The following is a 21041-nucleotide window of genomic DNA, read 5'->3' on the forward strand; positions in this document are numbered from 1 at the left end:
CTTAATGAGACATTCTTATAACAGAAAACAGACAGACATAAAGCTTTGAAGATATGGACTGAAAAGTTTTGGTTTTAAATCCTAGTGTAAGGTTGAATTCATCTTATTCAGAAGGGGAGCAGTGGTCTAGTGGTTAGGGTACTGCTCAGTCTGTGGAGTTGCGGGTTCAAGCTCTACTTGGGCCAAGTGACAACTGCATCTTCTAATATTAATCCTGTACTTGAAGTGGACTCGAGTGGTTCAATTAAGCGTGAAGCTTTCATCACCAACAAGCCAAAACTGATTTGGATGTGGTTTCCCTAACCTTTACCATGGTTGAAGTACCGGCCAGGAATCTAGGAAGCCGCAAGCCTTGATAACAGAAGTTTTAGTGTGAAATAAGTTTATACCAACAAAATGACATTTTGTAAGTTTTCCACTATGTATCAGGTTGTGATAGTTGTGTGTTTATATTTTCTTGTAGGACAATGAGAGTGAGGCAATAACTAATGGCCAGTATGGTCAGCAATTTACACGACACACCACCCCATCAAGGATGCCATGTAAGCGGGCAGCACCTATGGGTATGACACCCAGAAAGAAACACACAGAGGCAGAAATAACTAAACCTGGAGCATTTAAACATTTTGTTCAGAGAGAGAAAAAACATGCAATGGCGCAGGTATGTACTGATTTGTATTAAATATTTTAAATTTTGTAATCTGTTTATACATAGCTAAATACAACACAGATTCCTTGGGTTCATGAACATTTTAAATTCAAATACAGCAAAAGCAAGACAATGCATATGCGAAATCATTAAATATTTTGGTGGTCTGCTTTTTAGCTCACCTGAGTCAAAGGCTCAGCATGAGCTATTGTGATCACTCACCGTCCGGCGTCCGTAAACTTTTACTTCAAACGACATCTCCTCATAAACCGCTAGGCCAATTTCATTCAAACTATGCAGAACTCTGGTTGCCATGGCAACCAAAAGGAAAAACTTTAAAAATCTTCTTCTCAAAAACCAGAAGCCCTAGAGCTTAGATATTTAGTGTGAAGCATTGCCTAGTGGACCTCTACCAACTTTGTTCAAATCATGACCCTGGGATCAAAATTGACCCTGCCCCAGGGGTCATATGATTTTACATAGGAAAATCTTAAAAAATCTTCTTCTCAAAAACCAGAAGCCCTAGAGCTTAGATATTTGACGTGTACCATTGCCTAGTGGACCTCTACTAAAGTTGTTCAAATCATGACCCCAGGGTTAAAATTGACCCCGCCCCAGGGGGTCACTTGATTTTACATAGATTTCTATAGGAAAAAATTAAGAAAATAAACCAGAAGGCCTAGAGCTTAGATATTTGACATGTAGCATTGCCTAGTGGACCTCTACAAAATTTGTTCAAATCATGACCCCGCACCAGGGGTCACTTGATTTTGCATAGGAAAATGTTCAAAAATTTTCCAAAAATAAACCAGAAGGCCTAGAGCTTAGATATTTGACATGTAGCATTGCCTAGTGAACCTCTACAAAATTTGTTCAAATCATGACCCCCCGGGGTCAAAATTGACCCTGCCCCATGGGGTTACTTGATTGTACATAGAAAAATCTTCAAAATTTTCTAAAAATAAACCAGAAGGCCTAGAGCTTAGATATTTGACATGTAGCATTGCCTAGTGGACCTCTACAAAATTTGTTCAAATCTTGACACCCCCAGGGTCAAATTGACCCAGCCCCAGGGGTTACTTGATTATACATAGGGAAATCTTCATAAATTTGCTAAAAATAAACCAGAAGGCCTAGATCTTAGATATTTGATATGTAACATTGCCTAGTAGACTTCTACAAACTTTTTTCAGATCATGATCCCCGGGGTAAAATTGGCCCCGCCCCAGGGGTTACTTGATTGTACATCGGAAAATCTTCCAAAAAAATTCTAAAAGTCATCAGTTTGACATTTGAAACATGTAGCTCATATTACTCAGGTGAGCGATCCAGGGTCATCATGACCCTCTTGTTATGGTTGCATCAGTCTGTGGAATTGTATCCCAAACAGACATTATATATTCTCATTGATTTTGTCTTTAAAAATTGAAATCCACAAATTTATGTCTTCATAGTAATCTTGTCCAAAACAAAATTTATTGTTTTCCACAAAAATGATGATTTTGTACCGATCTGAGTTTTTTTCACCAAATTAACTTTGAAAACAACATAAAAGACATCAGATTATTTTATTCGTATTTTGTTATACTAAGTTACTACTAAGGAAATTTAGTCTTAAAACTGACATTTATACCGTGTTCAGACTACGTTTTTAATCCTACATTAACTTGGGTTTATTTTTTAAACTTGCTTGCGTCCACACTATATGTGGTGTAAAACATGAATTTTGTAAAGGTCAAGTGGTTTCTGTATTGTAGCATTAAAACTACCTCTGGAGGTGGTTTTAATGCTACATTAAAAAGTAATGCTACATTATTTTACAAATGTGAACGCAAATGTGGGTTATAACTGGTTTTTACAATCCCAAATCCACAGATCTTACCTTTTTGAGGAAGAATACCATGTGTTTATCTTTTGTATCAAACAATTGATGCTGTGGCTGGCAAAAGTTATTGGACTGTTGTTGAAACAAAAACATTAAATTGCGATATGCAGTCATGCTGACTCTCAAAATGGACAAAAGATTGAATGGACAGAAATTCTTAGATGAACACAGAAGTTTAAATATTGATGACCTCTTCTTGTTTCTGTTAGTCTCAATTCTTTGTAACCTATTTTGCTTATTGCAAGATATTTGTTAACTTCCAACATTGCATGTATATATTTAAACCACATTTCTTTGCCTAGTGTGGACGCAAACTAGATTATATTTTGATGGGTTTTGAATGTCAAATACCAATTATAGCCAATTAGTGCATAATAAAAATAAAACCGTTCTGCTAGTGTGAACACGGTATTAATGCTTTGAATACTTTATATACATGTAGATATGTTAGTATGAGAATATAGTTTGATTTGATATGTTCTTTGCATTGGGAAGTAACAGATATGATTTTACTTTGAATTTGAAAAATGCCATATTTTTATTTCAGAGAAGATATACAGCCCCTCCAAATCAGGCTGGTATCAGACTTAGGTCTGTTATAGGGTATAATGGTAATGCCAGAAACAACATGGTCTGGCATCCGGATACTGGTATGTTAAATAACATAGTATCATATTTTCCCAAAATCTTTAGTTAGCCCGAAAGTTTGTAAATTGCATGTGTAATTAGAGGCCTTTTTGGTTGTGCAGTAAAGGTCACTGACAGGAAAACACTTGCCCCTCACTGATGTGGAGTCTGAGTTTTGGAGTAGAATTCTTCATGTGAAGAAGCCATCCAGCTGTCTACAGAAGATCAGTGGCTTTACCCTGGGGTCCACCTATGCTTGGCCATCCAGCTGTCTACAGAAGATCAGTGGCTTTACCCTGGTGTCAGCCTATGCTTGGCCATCCAGCTGTCTACAGAAGATCAGTGGCTTACCCTGGTGTCCGCCTATGCTTGGCCATCCAGCTGTCTACAGAAGATCAGTGGCTTACCCTGGTGTCCGCCTATGGTTGGCCATCCAGCTGTCTACAGAAGATCAGTGGCTTACCCTGGTGTCCGCCTATGCTTGGCATCCAGCTGTCTACTGAAGATCAGTGGCTTACCCTGGTGTCCGCCTATGCTTGGCCATCCAGCTGTCTACAGAAGATTGGTGGTGTACCCTGGTGTCTGCCTATGCTTGGCCATCCAGCTGTCTACAGAAGATCAGTGGCTTACCCTGGTGTCAACTATACATAAAACAATGCTAGGAGGAGGGGGGCACTTGGGGAGACTTTCCACACCATCCAGTCACCATTATGTATGGTCTGATTTGTGCTAGAGTTACGTTGAATCCAAGAAGAACAAAACAACTGTGTGTTACTATTTAGCTTGTCATATTTTCAATACATTTGCATTAACTCGTACGAAAATGTATTATTAGACACATACATATTGAACATTTAATCACAGGTCAGTTGATACCTGTAGAAAGAACTTCCTTATATTTCACTAAAAACAGATCAGCATTGGTGAAATTTGTAAAGCATTATTTCATGTTAAAATACAGTACTATTGTCTGTATGTCTGTCTGTCTGTCTGTCACAAATCTTGTCCCTTCTAAGTTGAATATTTCTCATTTGATCTTAACCAGACTTGAGCAAAATGTGTTTGCCAATAAGTCCTCTGCCAAGTTTGATAACAAGCCAAATTGACCCAGTCACTTCAGAATTAAGGCCCTTGAATTACCAAAAATCACATGTCAGCATCCGCACTGTAAGTCATGAGTGCATGTTTGACTCAGATACATAACTATTCAGATGATAAGGCAGGTGTGGGAGACATGCGCTTTTCTCGAAAGCAGCTCTAATGTTAGTTAATGCAGAGGTAACTAGGTACATTTTTTAGGAATGACAAATACAACAAAAATCTTTTAAGGTATACTCTGTTACTGAAGATTTACATATGATGATACACATGATGGTATTTTCTTGATGAAATATTCATGTGTCTATATTTCAGGTCTGTTTGTATACACAACTGGTAACACCATTATTATAGAAGACCTTAACAACAGTTCACAGAAACACCTGGCTGGACATGTAGAGGAAATATCAACTTTAGCACTGCAGAATGATTGCCAGGTAACATTCTTATATACTGAGGGTTGGTCATTAAACTGTAGTATTTCATAGAGGGTTGTCCAATAAACTGCAATAATACAGTGAGGGTGGGACATGAATCTTTGGAATATTAATCCTTATCTAAGAGTTAGTATTGTATCAGGATTAAGAGGAAGACATATTCCAAAACACCACTTGTATTTATTGATGAGAAAATTAATGAAAAATAAAGACAGAACTTTGAAATTGGTGAACACTATTTGTAAAATTACACATGATTCTCAAAAAGATTGATATAGGGTCATCTGGGGTCAAAAACTAGGTCACCAGGTCAAATCAAAGGAAAGCTTGTTAACATCACTAGGGGCCAGATTTATGACTGTATCTTCATGAAACTTGGTCAGAATGTTAATCTTGATTATCTCAAGGTCCAGTTTGAATCTGTGTCATGTAGGATCAAAAACTAGGTCACCAGGTCAGATCAAAGGAAAGCTAGTTTATACTGTAGAGGCCAAATTTATGAACATATCTTAATGAAACTTGGTCAGAATGTTAATCTTGATGATCTATAGGTCAATTTCAAATCTGGGTCAGGTGGGGTCAAAAATAAGGTCCCTAGGACAAATCAAAGGAAAAGCTTGTTAACACTCTAGAGGCCACATTTATGACTGTATCTTCATGAAACTTAGAATGTTAATCTTGATGATCTTTAGGTCAAGTTTGAATCTGGGTCATGTCGATCAAAAACTAGGTCACCGGGTCAAATAAAAGGAAAAGCTATTTAACACTTTTGAGGCCACATTTAGGAGCATATCTTAATGAAACTTGGTCAGAATGTTAATCTTGATGATCTTTAGGTCAATAGGTCAGGTTAGTGATACAGGGCCTTCATGGCCCTCTTGTTTAAATTAAAGGTCACATGAAATATCAAAATTCCCATGTATATATTGTTCAGTTCCCAAGTTTTCTTTTCAGACACTAGCTTCAGCCAGTGGTAGTTTTGAGATGTCTGGCAGTCAGATATGTATATGGGACCTGCAGTCTCTGGTTTGTAAGAAGGTGTTGTCCCATCACGAGTTTGATATTGTTTGTTTGGCTTTCTCCAGAGATGATAAATTTCTTGTCTCTGTTGGTAAGTTATTTTGGTAAGCTGACAATCTGTAGGAATTCCTTGAGACCTATTAAAACAGTTGTAAATAAAATCGTCTTCAGATTTTATGTCAGATTTTACTAATGAAGAGTTATGAATTTGAACTGCAATTTTTGACTTGAAGGCAGTTAAGGTATATCATAAGATATGAAACATCATTAAAATATTTACTTTTATTATGACATTAAATTCTTTGTTACGTTGCTGGCCAGTACCTGATGGAGGAGACAGAGCAGAGGTGTTTGCTTCATAAAAATGAGAACATTTATATGTTAAGTTATTGGTATTAAGGCCCACCTTCTTAGATCAATAGTGAGAACCCAGATCTGCAGAGCAAAGTTCATGAGTTTGATCCCCTAGTGAGGTGTTTGTGTTATGTGATAATTGATAAAAGGCTAGAGTTTGAAATGAATCATCTTCCACTTCTGATTCATGTGGAGATGCTGGCAGTTACTTGCAGAAAACAGTTTAGTATTGGTACAGAATCCAAGAACACTGGTTAGGTTAATTGCCAACCATTACATAACTGAAATACTATTGAAAAACATTGGTAAACCCAAAACAAACTATATATCAAAGTCTTGAGAAAAAGCATTTAATTTGTTATTCTATTTCTTTACTGTAGGGGACTATAGAGATTGTACAATAGTTATCTGGAGTACACATAATTACTGTATCCTGACTACATCAAAGGCAGCTAGTCCAATCCATGACCTACGTTGGGATCCATACACAGTGAACGAGTTCTCGTCCGTAGGCCAAAATGGTACAGTATTGTTCTGGTTACTGGATGAGACGACATCAAACATCTGTCTCAATGTGCATGAAGGAGAGGTGCCAGATGATCTTCTTTATGTCAAGGGATCTGTAAGTTAAAGGAAAACCTTTTTTAAATTGTTTTCCTTTCAGATATTAAGCTTTTACTGTAAAGAATATAAGCAGAATGCTTTGTAAGTAACATTAGATAAAATTTGTATGTCAGAACTTACAAAATTTCTTTTGAGTTATGATGATTAGATATGTACAGTCAGGATAAAAAGTTCGTTTTGATAAACTGTCATTCAAGTTCAAAACTTTGATTTATGGATTCATTTGGAAAACTTCAAGTAGATGCTGTTTCTAACATGTGGGAATTACTTTGTGTACAGACGAAGAAAAGTATTGATTTCTAAACCTTTGTTGTTTTCTGTGGTATTTGAACTAAGGACTTCTGATTTCAGGGTGTGAAGAAAGAGTGTGTAGAGTTTACATGTATTGTGTATGCTGGGGACAGCACCTTATACACGGGAACCAGTAATGGTAAAGTTGCAGCCTGGGATACCAACAACAACAGCTGCTTTATGCACTGGGAAGCTGATAGCTCAGAGATAGGTAAGTACCCGTAGAAGGAACTAATGCTGGAAACTAAAATTAAGCAGGGAGAATGCATATCAAGTTGACCCTATATTAGGAAGTGGGCAGTCAGCTATCTTCTCAAATTCATGTTTTGTTCTAATTTCATATTGTCTTAAACAGCCAGATTGTTTAGATTGCTTAATACAGGTGTGACTGTTTACCTGTCAGGACAGAATTTTTGACTGAAGAATATTTCATCCATGAACAGTGTTGCAAAACCTAATTTTAGTATGGTATAGTGGTAGTTTGGGGAGTTATTATGGAGGAATCATTCAGATAAATTCCTAATTTGATATTTGCCGTTTGAATTGTAACAGTATTCTAACACGACTAATTTTGTTTCCCTATTAAACAAAGAAGGCTGAAAACTTTGCGTTATTATTCAACAATTTGTTTTTCTAGAGTGACAGTTATTACGTCATAACCTTAGACTGCTTCCTCGTGATATTCCTTCGCATCTAACCTCCCAACAACGATTTTAATATTCAATGATAAATCACGGTTTTGGATATATCACTTTTTAAGTGGATGCTTAATGTTGAATATTTACTAGAAAGTGAAAATAACTTTTCATACTGAATGATTATATTAGGTACATAACATCAACTTTCAACCATTTCACTTTTTTTTAGCCCACCATCATCAGATGGTGGGCTATTCAAATCACTCTGCATCCGTGGTCCGTCATTCCGTCCGTCCGTCCGTTAACAATTTTTCGTTATCGCATCTCCTCAGAAACTACTGGGGGGATTTTGACCAAACTTTGTCAGAATGATGTATTGGTACCCTAGTTGTTTCCCCCGGAAAATCAGACTGGTTCAACAATCTATGAGTGAGTTATGGCCCTTTGTTTATTTCTATAATTTACAAAGATTTATGTAGGGAAAAACTTTGAATATCTTCTTGTTCAAAACCACAGAGCCTAGGGCTTTGATATTTGGTATGAAGCATCATCTACCGGTCCTCTACCAAGATGATTCAAATTATTTCCCTGTGGTCTAATATGGCCCCGCCCCGGGGGTCACATGGTTTATATAGACTTATATAAGGAAAAACTTTGAAAAACCTCTTGTCCAAAACCACAGGGCCTAGGGCATTGATATTTTGTATGTGACATCATCTAGTGGTCTTCTACTAAGATTGTTCAAATTATCCCCGTAGGGTCAAATATGGCCCTGCCCCGGGGGTCACATTGTTTACATAGACTTATATAGGGAAAAACTTTGAAAATCTTCTTGTCCAAACCACAAAGCCTAGGGCTTTGATATTTGTAATGTATCATCATCTGGTGGTTCTCTACCCAAGTTTGTTAAAATTATCCCCCTAGGGTCAAATATGGCCCCGCCCTGGGGGTCACATGGTTCTATATTATAGACTTATATAGGGAAAAGCTTTTAAAAACTTCTTGTCAATAACCTACAACATTCAGATTTGGACCACATGTATGGTTTTGAGTGGCAAGATGAACCTTGACATGAGTTGACCTTGATTTTGACCTAGTGACCTACTTTCACATTTCTGTAGCTACAACCTTCAAATTTGGACCTCATGCATGGTTTTGTGCACTGAAAGAAACTTTGACCTTGACATTGACCTAGTGACCTACTTTCACCTTTTTGAAGGTACAGGCTTCAAATTTGGACCACATGCATAGTTTCGTGTTCCGAAATGAAATTTGACCTTGATTTTGACCCAGTGACCTGCTTTCACATTTCTCAACCTACAGCCTTCAAATTTGGACCACATGCATGGTTTTATGTACCAAAACAAACTTTGACCTTTACATTGACCTAGTGACCTACTTTCACATTTTTGAAGGTACAGGCTTAAAATTTAGACCACATGCACAGTTCTGTATTCTGAAATGAAATTTGACCTTGACTTTGACCTAGTGACCTACTTTCACATTTCTCAAGCTACAGCCTTCAAATTTGGACCACTTGCATGGTTTTGTGTACTGAAACAAACTTTGACCTTTACATTGACCTAGTGACCTACTTCCACCTTTTTGAAGGTACAGGCTTCAAATTTGGACCACATGAATAGTTTTGTATTCCGAAATTAAATTTGACCTTGATTTTGACCTAGTGACCTACTTTCACATTACTCAAGCTACAGCCTTCAAATTTGGACCACTTGCATAGTTTTGTGTACCGAAATGAACTTTGACCTTTAGATTGACCTAGCGACCTACTTTCACATTTCTGTAGCTACAGGCTTCAAATTTAGACCACATGCATAGGATTGTGTACCGAAACAAACTTTGACCTTGACAGTGACCTACTTTCACATTTTTGAAGGTACAGGCTTCAAATTTGGACCACATGCATAGATTTGTGTTCTGAAGTGAAATTTGACCTTGATTTTGACCTAGTGACCTACTTCCACATTTCTCAAGCTACAGCCTTCAAATTTGGACCACTTGCATAGTTTTGTGTACCGAAATAAACTTTGACCTTAAGATTGACCTAGTGACCTATTTCAAATTTCTCAAACTACAGCCTTCAAACTTGATGCGCATGCATAGTTTTGTGTACAAAGAACTTTGTCCTTGAAATTGATCTAGTGACCTACTTTCACATTTCTCAAGCTACAGCTTTCGAATTTGGACCACATGCACAGTGTTGTGTACGGAAATGAAATTTGACCTTGAGCTAGTCACTAAATCTTGAAATTTGGAACACTAAAAAATGGCACATTGGTGGGCGCCAAGATCACTCTGTGACCTCTTGTGCTCGACATAAAACAGCTTGGGCACCTGGAACTACTTTGTTGACAACCTGACAATACAGAATATGAATTCTTTATTACAGATGTGATTATAAACAGAGGTAATTTACTGCTGACTGGTAGTGAGGGAAAGAATGTGCGGGTGTGGTCAGTGGTGGGTGTAGGGGAAATGAGGCTCCCTGGGGAAATGTATAACATGCGCACGGGAGGTCTGACCATGGAAGACGAGATGAATTTAGACGGTGCTATAGTATCTGCTGCATTTGATGAGGCCATGGACATGGTAAGAGGGGTTGATTGTATTCTTATATGGAGTTTTTGATATTTTAACATAAATAATTTGTTATCATGATATTGTCATGTCTCAAATCCAGCTTAAGGTTAAGAACTGGTGTGTAAACCAAAATTGCAGTTCTGCTGCTACTTCAACTTGTGTCCCAACAGTCTTTGAAAAAATTACCAAGATATATTCATTATGCAGGTACAGTTGAATTGATACATATGATGATGACAAAAAGCAGCATTTCAGGTTTATTAATAGGAATGCTGTTAATCAATTAATTGCATAGGGTTTTACCCAAAACAGCTATTTCATTGGGATATGAATTCATGAATTTTAACTTTCCAAGATAAAAGAATAGGCACTTTGCTTGTTCGATAGGATTTAATTTTGTGGATTGATGCAGTCCAGAAGTCCATGATAAGTTGCCCAAGTCCCCCCACTGGAGAATAGAAAAAAAACTTCTGTTGTACTGATTATATTTGTTTACATATTTTTGTTGAATGACAGGGTATTGTGGGAACATTGGCTGGTACCCTGTGGTACATTAACTGGGGTGAGAGAACAAGTATCAGACTGGTATCCAGCCATATGAACAAGGTATTTACAATAGAACTTCACTGATTTAAATAATTGAATAATTCTGCAGCAGGTGTAGTGTTACAGTTGAAAGGCGAAAAAGGTAAAAAATAGAGCTACAATACAGATTATGTTTTAACTTTGTTGGCAGTTTAAAAAGATTTGATGGTACTTTAAACAGACATTTTTCTTTCGTTTTTATGAAGTTTTTCCTATCAGTGATACAGGGTAATACTGTTGACAGCAACGTCATCTTTGCAAATTTGGCTTCAAAATGTATAAGCGAAATATGACCTTTCTGTTTTACACTTCAGGTAAATGGATTATCACTGTGTAACAATGAACTGTTGGCATCTTGTGCTGATGATGGTAGTTTACGAGTATGGGCTATCAGTGACAGGGAACAAGCACTACAGTTCCAAGTCAAAGATCAGGTAAGGAACATGTAATTAAAAGTATTTTTTCTGATGCATGATATACATACTTGATTTTTTACAATTTAATGGACACTGTAGTTAAGCTTTGTAATGGTCTTTTTACAAATTTAATGAAAACTGAGAACATGATTGTAGCAGTCTAGTATATTTTAATCAGGTTGTACAGATTTTAATTTCAAGTTTGGAACTTGTATATTTGATACCATGTAATAGTGTGGAAGTTCTCTGTAAACACTTAAATACATGACCCTTCTTTCGGAGTGATTGTCTTTATACCTTTGTTTCTCACATAGGATATTAGAAATTATTGGATGTGGGAAGAAGGTCTAGTCATTTTTAGTTCGACTTTTCAAAGAAAAAAGTAGAACTATTGCATTGGCCCAGGTTTCGGCATCTCCTTCAGCATTGGTTAAAGTTTTTTATGAAGTCAAATATCTCAGTTACTATCAAAGCTATTGACTTGAAACTAAAAACAGTTATTTACTATTTAAGTCTACACCAAGAGAATCAATCCACATAACTTTGATTTGAATTTTGACAGAGTTATTCCCCTTTATAATTTGGAATTTTTTGGTTAAATTTTTTGATAAAGTCAAATATCTCTGTTACTATCAAAGCTATTGATATGAAACTTAAAATAGTTATTTACTATCAAAGTCTACACCAGGAGAAATATACCCATAACTCTGATTTGAATTTTGACAGAGTTATGCCCCTTTTAATTTAGAATTTTTGGTAAAGCTTTTACTGGCAAAGCTCTAATTAAAGCACCGAGAAAAGTTGAGCGCGTTGTCTTATGGACAGCTCTTGTTCATATAACTGATTAATTAGATGCTTTCAAAAACTTTTTTTTTTATCCTGCGCATGATAGATTTTTACAGCTGTATTTATACTAATTTTGACATAAATTAAGTAACTCAGTTTATCTTTTTTTTCAGTCATGCACTTGCCTAAGTTTTGCTCCCATGTCATCAGTATTGTTAAACCGGGTAAACGGGTCATCAGATATAGCTGCCACCTCATATCAGAAGAAAGATCAGTTACCAAACATTGCCGCTGGTTACAGTGATGGTACGGTGCGGATGTTTGATGTCAACAAGGTAGAGATGGTACTCAAGATGCATCCACACGCTGTTGCCGTGACTGCCATCAGCTTCTCATCAGATGGTAGGTGTTCTATTGATAGTTTATAATGTTTGCTGAGAGGAAAAAATTCAAGGATTTGCCAAGAAATAATTTAGAATGTATTTTGTGCTTATAATGTGGAATTCGTGGCATTATAAGAAAGTGAAGCAAAATATTTGACAAGGCATATTTTCAAAAAAAGAATAATCTGTATGTGAGGTAAAATTGACAAACAATAATGGTAAAAATTAGGGATAAAGGCTGCCAAAATAGAATGGTTAAGTTTCTTTGATTTGATTTCAGAATGTTAAAACCCTGCTCTGTAGGAAATCTGTTTATGCTAAATTATGTATATTCAGTATGAGCAGTGGAAAGTGTGTCAGAGAACTTTATACTTTTAAGTGACCAAAGCTATTCTTGTAGAGATGAGATTTATTACTGTACGTGACTTATTCTTGTATGTGACAGAACTGTATCTGTATTACAGGTACAATGATAATCTCAGGTGGGAGTGATGGTTTGATAGCAGTGAGTAGTCCTACCACAGGTATGACGGTCAGAGTGATTAGTGACCATAAAGGAGCACCTATAACTAATATAGATGTTACCAATAAACAGGTATGTTTAAGCATAATTTTATAAACTCTTTATGTTTAAATTTGACACAAAAAAAACAACCAAAAACACAGAGAAATAGTTCTGACATGATTTTGGAGGCCCTACAAAAGGCATTATCATACCTTCTGTCTTCATTCGATATCTATATTTGATTATTAATTTTGGAAGCAATTAGATATGTTAAAATGTTAGAGAGATAAAAAAAAAAGTCAGCAGTCCTTTCCTTCGATGAAAATTTATACCGGCAAACCTGTATTAAGCTACCATTTAAGGGAGTGTACTACCAGTTTAACTGTTTAAAGCAGGCAGTTTCTTAAGACAAGTTGAAATAGTAAGGGAAGTTAGCTGACTGGCTGCCTAATACAGGTAGGCAGAATTAACTGTACAAGGGTCTCAGCATGTAATACTATCAAGTATAATTTTGCTATGTTTTTATTGTTCACTTGCTGAAATTGTTGCATGTTTCTAGGACCAGGATGTTGGAGTATCCGCCCCTCTGCTTTGGTTGGCTACAAGTGCAGATAGGCGTGTCAGTGTGTGGAGTGCTGATTGGTCGAAAGATTTCTGCGAGCTTGTTGATTGGCTGACATTCCCAGCACCAGCATTTGGTCCTGATGGTTCTGTACTGCCAAAGGATGATCAGGTAACTAGAATGTTGTCTCGTAGTTTATAAAATACTGAAATATTGTTTTGATTTCATGGGCATGAAATTTTGTGACTTTGACCAAAACTGCAGTTTTATTGGTGGGGGTCAGAATTTTTGGATTTCAGATTGGAAAAGATAAAATTAAAAGAATTTTTAACTCACCTGAGCACAAATTGTTCATGGTGAGCTATTGTGGTCACGCTGTGTCCATCATGCGTCAAGTTGTCCATCTGTCATCAACACTTGTGTTTAAATGACATCTCCTCCAAAACCAATGAATGGCTTTTGATGAAACTTAGCCATGATGTTCCTTGGGTGGTCCTCTACCAAAGTTGTTCAAATGGTTCGGCTTGGTTGCAAATAGGGGCTGCCAGAGCTAAAAAAATATTTGATAAAAATTGATAAAACCTTGCATAAGTCTTTATCTTGATATGAATTTGCACACCATCTATTTTTTATCTGGCTCCACCCCTATTTTTAGAGCTATTGCCCCTGAAATAGCCAAAAATGCACATTTTCACCTTGTGACATGCCTAGCTCAATAAGCATTTGATATAGATTCGTGAAACCTTGCACGAATCTTAATCATGATATGAACTTGTGCACCTATTTTTCATCTGGGTCCGCCCCCTATTTCCAGAGTTATGGCCCCTGAAATAGTAAAAAATGCACATTTTCACCATGTGACGCACCTAGCTCAAAAGTGTTTAATGTAAATTCATGAAATCTTGCTTGAGTCTTTATCATAATGTGACCTTGCGCACTTGGCATTCTTCTTGAGAATCTTAGCGTTTATTACAGAGTTATGGCCCATGAAATAGTCAAAATAGTGGATTTTTTGTTTGTGATGCTCATAGCTCAAAAAGTATATGGTATAGAATAATGAATACCCATTAAGACTGCAAACATTTGAATTTTTTCCCTTTATTTATGACAAATGTACCATGGGGGGTGGGGGGGGGGGGGGGGGGGGGGGGGGAAGACGCACCCTGTGTCCTACAGACACATTCTAGTTTCCTATAAGTATATAGTAGAGGAAACTTTAAAAATCTTCTTGTGTGAAACTGTTGGCCCCATTTTAGAATGATTTTACACAGATTGTCCAAATGTGTGATCCTTTACCAAGATTGTTCAAATTATTTCAATTCATCAAAAAACATTGCTACCAGAGGGCATGGTCACTTTTCCAGGCCCGTGTCCAGGATTTTTTTGCTGGGGGGGCCCAACCTGGGGTGGGTTTGGGAGGGGTATCCCCTCCCGATGTCGAAATTTTTTTAATATGGTACATGAAAAGATGCACTTTCCTGCTACCTGAAACACCTTTAAGGATGCATGAATGTATTATATAATTAAGGAAAAGTCTATTTTTTAATCATTTCATCAAGCCTTTTCAATGTATGTATGATTGTACAGTCACAGTGTATGGACTTCATTTTTCTGTATGATACCCAGGTCTCAGTGTATTGGCTCTGATATCTACCAGTCCAATGTATAACCAGCTACCAGTAATAAAGAAGCTAGTGGTTTGAAAATCAACTTTATTTATCATAATAAAACAAACTATATGATTGTCAGCAATAATTATACTACATTTTAATCAAATGAATAAAATTTCATTCATTCTACCCTTTTCTTTCAATCATAATATAAAAAACTGTTTTCTAATTAAATTTAAAAATAAAAATAAGTGTAATTTCACTAAAAAGAAAGTTACCAAAAACTGCTCAAAACTGATAAACAAAATGACATGATTTGTAGAAAAATGATTTACTAAGTTCACAAGTAAGTATTAGTAATAAAATAAATAAAAACACAAAAATATTTTTTTGAACTTTTTCTGCATTTCTTGTGTTCTAAGCAAAAATAATGAAAAACTACCCACTACCGAATCAAGTACCACGTTTAAAAAGCAAGCGATCAATGAAATATGTAGCGTTAGAAATTGTCAGACTGGATTCCCAGGCTATGAAGCATGTACAGATAAATTTTTACCTGTAACATGCCTGGGGCTAATTTCCACTACCGGACACGGTTTTATGGCTCTTTAGCCTGTGTATTGCTGTCAAATCAAGCCAATTGCGCTGGTGTATAAATTTGTTAATTGAGGGGCCCATAGTAATAAAAATCGTAACTAGCCAGCCAGCTGGGGGGGGGGGGGCCCAGGCCCCCTGGCCCCCCACCTGGACACGTGCCTGTTTTCCCTATATGTATACAGTGGAAATTTCAAAAATCTTCTTGTTTGAAACTGCAAACCCAATTTTAAAATAATTTTACGCATTCAAATGGTTCTTGTGTGACCCTCTACAAAGATTGTTCAAATTATTCCGATTCGTCGAAAAACAGGCTGCCAGGGGGTCACTTTTCTTCTCTGAATCAGTAATAACGCCTTGATATAATAGAGCCTTGATATTTGGTGCGTGATGACAGATATGTAATGTCTGCCATAAGTGTTCAAATTATTGCCCTAGGTTCAAAAGTGTGTGTGACATATATATAATATAGGCTAACATAGAAGAAACCTTACTCTGTACTTAAAAAAACACACTTGAAGCCTAGTACACAGGTGAGTGCTTTAGGGTCTTTTTTGTTCTTTTGGATTTAATTTTGAGAAATCCATGAAAATCATTCCTGCACTAATAATGATTTTACAGTGTTATACCTTGGATCTGTATACGCACAGTAATGAAATTTTACTGAGCTTTTTTTCACTAATTTGTGAAAGTATGTAACTTTATTTTACAATGTATTACTCTTGACAGGCTGTATATAGTCAACTGCCACCAAGTATTGCCAGATTCTCCCCTGAGGAATCAGACATCATTGTGTATACTGGGTATGGTATGCAGAAAAACATGCAGTTTTACAGTCTGTCACAGAGAAAGGTATAGCATTTCTGTTTTGTCTGTATTGACTTAAATTCTGATTCTTAACTTATGCATGAAAATTTTGACAAGGTTTTGTAAGAATTTTTCATGCACATAAATGTAAGTTTTGTCCATAGTGAATTAGAGTGACTGTAATTTTTTACCCTAACAGCAAGACTTAGTGTCATTTCTCTCAGAACTGGATTGGTTTAACCTTTTAAAACCAGATGTTTATTTAAGGAACAAATTGTGATAGTGAACATGATGTTACCATCAGGGTAATCATTAGGTTTAATATTGAATTCTTTTAAAGGAATAAATCTTTGAAAGGACAAAATTATCAATTAATTTAAGGTAGTTGTTGAAATAGTGGACTTCCCAACATTGTATCACAATACATGTACATGTTTTCCATTGGCAAGTTTAGGAAACTATGCATTTTACTAATGTTATCATGATGTATGTAAATAATCATAGCCAATGGACAGTCATGACTCTAATTTGGTCACAACATTCATTTGGGACTGTACCAGTATGTGTTAGTTGTATAAAACTGTATCTAAAGGAACACATTTGGACTGTAAATATTAAAAATGGTTCTTAACCCAGCACATATAAAACACTTTATTTATTTCAGGTTTTGAGAACTTTAGCATTAACTCACTGGTGCCGAAGTTTAGACCTTGTTGCCGAGTGTCCTTTAATAGCTATTGGAGCTAATGGTAAATACATGATTTTATTTGTCATCATTGTATAGATTGAGGCCATTCTGGCCACGTAGTTAAAGTAGCCTACTTTGATTCCATTCGCTGCTGGAGGTTTGAAACTTAGCAACATATGCAGAATTCTTGCAAATAAGGAAGCTGTCAAGCTGACTTCAGGAAGGACAATGGTTCAAACAAGGTGCCACCATTTGTGCCATAAATTTTGACAGAAGAGGGAAGAGCATGTGATCTTTCTATCCCAGATGTTCACAGTAATTTCAATTCTGCCCTATTAGCTTAGTAGTAGAGTGTTGGTCTATGGATCTTGGGGTCGTGAAATCGATCCTTGGGCGGGTCGTATGTTCTCCCTGACTATTTGATAAACGACATTGTGTCTAAATTCAAAAGTCCTCCACCTCTGATTCATGTGGGGAAGTTGGCAGTTACTTACGGAGAACAGGTTTGTACTGGTACAGAATCCAGGAACACTGTTTAGGTTAACTGCCCGCCATTACATGACTGAAATACTGTTGAAAAATGGCATTAAACCCTAAACAAACAAACACAAAGTAATTTGATGAAAACTAAATGTCAGTGAATATTATTTTAGCATGTAATTAATTGTTACAGAAAAAAAAAATCAACTAAAGACATGTAAATTATTACCAAGCGACTGGTATCTCTGAAAGAAAAAACTGTCAACATGTTAGCAGTATAGATTGCTAAAAATACTAGTAAGAATATCTAACACTTGTCATATAGATTATTTTGCATTATAAATATAAATGAGGTACAATATACAATGCTAGGTAATTTATCTTTACTTCTAATATGTATTTGGAATCAGTTAGTCACTTCAAGAGAAGAAATTACTTCTGAGAAGTTTGATAGATGAACTTACTGCTGTCTAAACCTTGAATACTCTTGTAAACCCTTAAAAATGGTTCAGAAACAAATTTATCTTTCTGATTTCAGAACGTCTGTTGAAACTACTAGACTATTTTGAGGGCAGTTTTCAGGACTTTATTGGACATAATGATAGAGTGCAGGCTGTGAAATTCTCACCAGATGGAAAATACTTATTCTCTGCCTCACATGCTGAAATATTCATCTGGGATGTTACCCTGTGATAGTTTAAATGTTACTCTGGGATGATACACTGTGATAGTGTGAATGTTACTCTGGGATGTACTCTGTGATAGTGTGAATGTTACTCTAGGATGTACTCCCTGAGACACATCTAATGTTACACACTGGAATTTCTGGTATTACATTTTATGTTTATGGGATGATACACTTGTGTTGTAAGCTAGAAATGAGAAAATGTGAAATCCATCTCTTGATGAGTAATGGGGTCACAATGTTCAAGTAAAAATTAGGGAAAGTTCACTAATGGGGTGACATATTTCTTGTTGAATTACTGAATTAAGAAGGCTTGAAATATTAAATGTTATTATAAATCTTCAACATCATGTTGATCAGAACATGAATCATGTGGTCACAGAAGCTTGAACACATCATATAAATGGAATAAAGCAAAAAATGTGACATTTATGGGAATGATGGGGATACAAAGTCAAAATTTGATGAAATGTAAACCTACTATGTGACATGAATCCTGTGAGGAATAATGACACAGCCTGTAGCTAGAAAATACTACAGGGTGAGGAAAGCATGGCATTTTTAGTACTTCCTGTACAAAATAAGGCATTCCAGTATTCTGTGATATGTTGAGTGCTAGAGTGACTACTTAATTCGTGCCTATTGTAATGAAATTATCATCTGAAATGTATTTGTATTATTGGTGTTAGAAAAATTGTGCTTGTTGTAATATCTTCTACAGACTAGTGGTTCTAATGAAACAAAGCCAAATGTTTAGTCACTTAACACAGAAGTTATACTTGAATTTATCATCTGAAATGTAAATGTGTTCTTGGTGTTAGAAAAATTGTACTTTTTGTAATATCTTCTGCAGACTAGTAGTTCTAATGCACACAAAGCCAACTCTTCAGTCACTTCACACAGAAGTTATCCTTAAACTATAAATTCATATTTTCAGTTCTAACTAAACCCATATCGTTTTCCAATAAATCATTGAAGACTGAAAGTGTGACATTATTATGGGATAAAATCAGTTGGTACCAGTATGTCACAGTAATTGTGTCATAGCGTTGCCCTCAAAATGAATTGGACACAATACAGGCAATTTTTTTATAGATTTGGTTGAGGATGTAAATAGATATCCATGATAGCTTGTTAAAATAAAACATTACTTATTTCAATAGTGATTTTATTATTGAATAATCTTTGTTGTTCAGATTGTGGTTGCACCCTTGTGATATATTTTTTTTCGCACAAAGATTTTATTTAAGAAATAATAAGTTCCCCGAGTGTGGTTTATCATCTATATTTTATTATAACCTGTGCTTTGAGTTCTTATGCATAAGAATATATCACGAAGGCCGTAGGGTTGAGAGATACATTGTTTAGCATAAGAACGAAAAAATGGTAACTACTTTTTACGACATGAACTACACTTGGTGCTATGCACCTGGATTTGGGGGTTGAAATTTTCTCCATGTATTCTCCCCATTGCTTCAGGATTGCAGCAAATAAAGTGTAACATGGCCATCAGACCGTTCTTCAATTACCCTCTAGTCCCGAAAATCATGGTGAATCTCGCAGATTGTTCCCGTACGCACCAGATTTGTTGTTTGTGCCATTTTGCAGCCGAACTTTGTTGTTGTTTTTGTTATATGTGGATACCACAAGTTTTACGCTAGCATTTACAAACATCATGTGTCCTTCATTCATAAAAGAATTGCACATAGGGGTTTGGCGGTAATCGGAACAGTGAAAACAATTCTTTGCACGCACATGGGTTATTGCAAAATAACCGTAATTTCATTTTCTTCTCTGTGTATGTAGGTTATTTGTTGGTCGTGTTAAAATCAATGATAAAATCACTGTTAGGAATGAATCATTTCTTAGATATAAGACTTTAGTCTAGTATGTATATGTAGCACTAGATTTTTTGCCAGCATGACATTTTTCATCAGATAGATTGTTATTTCTTATACAAATTGGTAATTTAGCAAATGCATGCATTTCTAAACTTACAGGAATATTACTACAAGTGTCCTTTAAAATCACTAGGGGATTTATAAGGATCCTACACATACACAGTTTTCAGGAGAGGAGGTGTTGATATTGTAATTGCAAGAAATGTTTGGCTCTAGGATAGATTTCCTAAATAAAACTGCTCTTTTTCAGTATAAGAAATTTAGCTGTAGGTGGAAATGCCAAGTACTCTTGTATGTATTTTAACCTTACAGCCCGAATTTCTTATATGATCAATTGAAGTTTGAAGCAGATCTGTTCTTGAAGAAATTGTTTATCTATGTTTGTGTACATTATACCTGACGGAAGAATAATTGGTCTGTTGTATTTAATGTTAGAGGAATATTATTGTATTATGTAAGAAATATTACATTGTAAATTTATAGTGAGAAAATCTCATACTTTCGAATGTCCGTCCATTAATTTATTGAATATATGCTAATTTAATAAAGCTAGAAAAATCAATTTTGTCAACTGGTATTTATATTTTACATGTAGATTTATTGGACAGATACTATAGAATCATTTTATTTCATGGGAACAAAGTTTCATTTTGTCCAAAACAACTGTTTTGTTGGGATATGAATGTGTGAATTTAAGCTTCTTAACAAAATAATTGAAATTTACTTCATCACTGGAATTTAATTTCGTTAATCGACTCAAAAACAAAAAATTGTTCTGTCATTATATTTTTACAGGTAATGAAACTTTGCATAAA

General features: G+C 35.8%; 1 protein-coding gene across 3 annotated transcripts in view; it reads left to right on the forward strand.

Annotated features, from left to right (window-relative positions):
- Positions 1–20788, forward strand: part of LOC123563080 (WD repeat-containing protein 90-like) — a 95529-nt gene extending 74741 nt beyond the window's left edge. For all 3 annotated transcript variants that reach the window (XM_045355658.2, XM_053528295.1, XM_053528298.1), the window contains 15 exons: positions 464–661; positions 3082–3184; positions 4575–4696; positions 5651–5807; positions 6451–6692; positions 7046–7196; positions 10034–10233; positions 10741–10830; positions 11124–11243; positions 12185–12413; positions 12859–12989; positions 13459–13632; positions 16395–16517; positions 17137–17221; positions 18179–20788. In XM_045355658.2, coding sequence (XP_045211593.2) covers positions 464–661; positions 3082–3184; positions 4575–4696; positions 5651–5807; positions 6451–6692; positions 7046–7196; positions 10034–10233; positions 10741–10830; positions 11124–11243; positions 12185–12413; positions 12859–12989; positions 13459–13632; positions 16395–16517; positions 17137–17221; positions 18179–18333 — 2280 coding nt within the window. In that variant the 3' untranslated portion in view covers positions 18334–20788. The remainder of the gene's footprint in view (positions 1–463; positions 662–3081; positions 3185–4574; positions 4697–5650; positions 5808–6450; positions 6693–7045; positions 7197–10033; positions 10234–10740; positions 10831–11123; positions 11244–12184; positions 12414–12858; positions 12990–13458; positions 13633–16394; positions 16518–17136; positions 17222–18178) is intronic.
- The last annotated feature ends 253 nt before the right edge of the window (positions 20789–21041 follow it).

Source organism: Mercenaria mercenaria, chromosome 2 (assembly GCF_021730395.1).
Source record: "Mercenaria mercenaria strain notata chromosome 2, MADL_Memer_1, whole genome shotgun sequence".
NCBI lineage: Eukaryota > Metazoa > Mollusca > Bivalvia > Venerida > Veneridae > Mercenaria > Mercenaria mercenaria.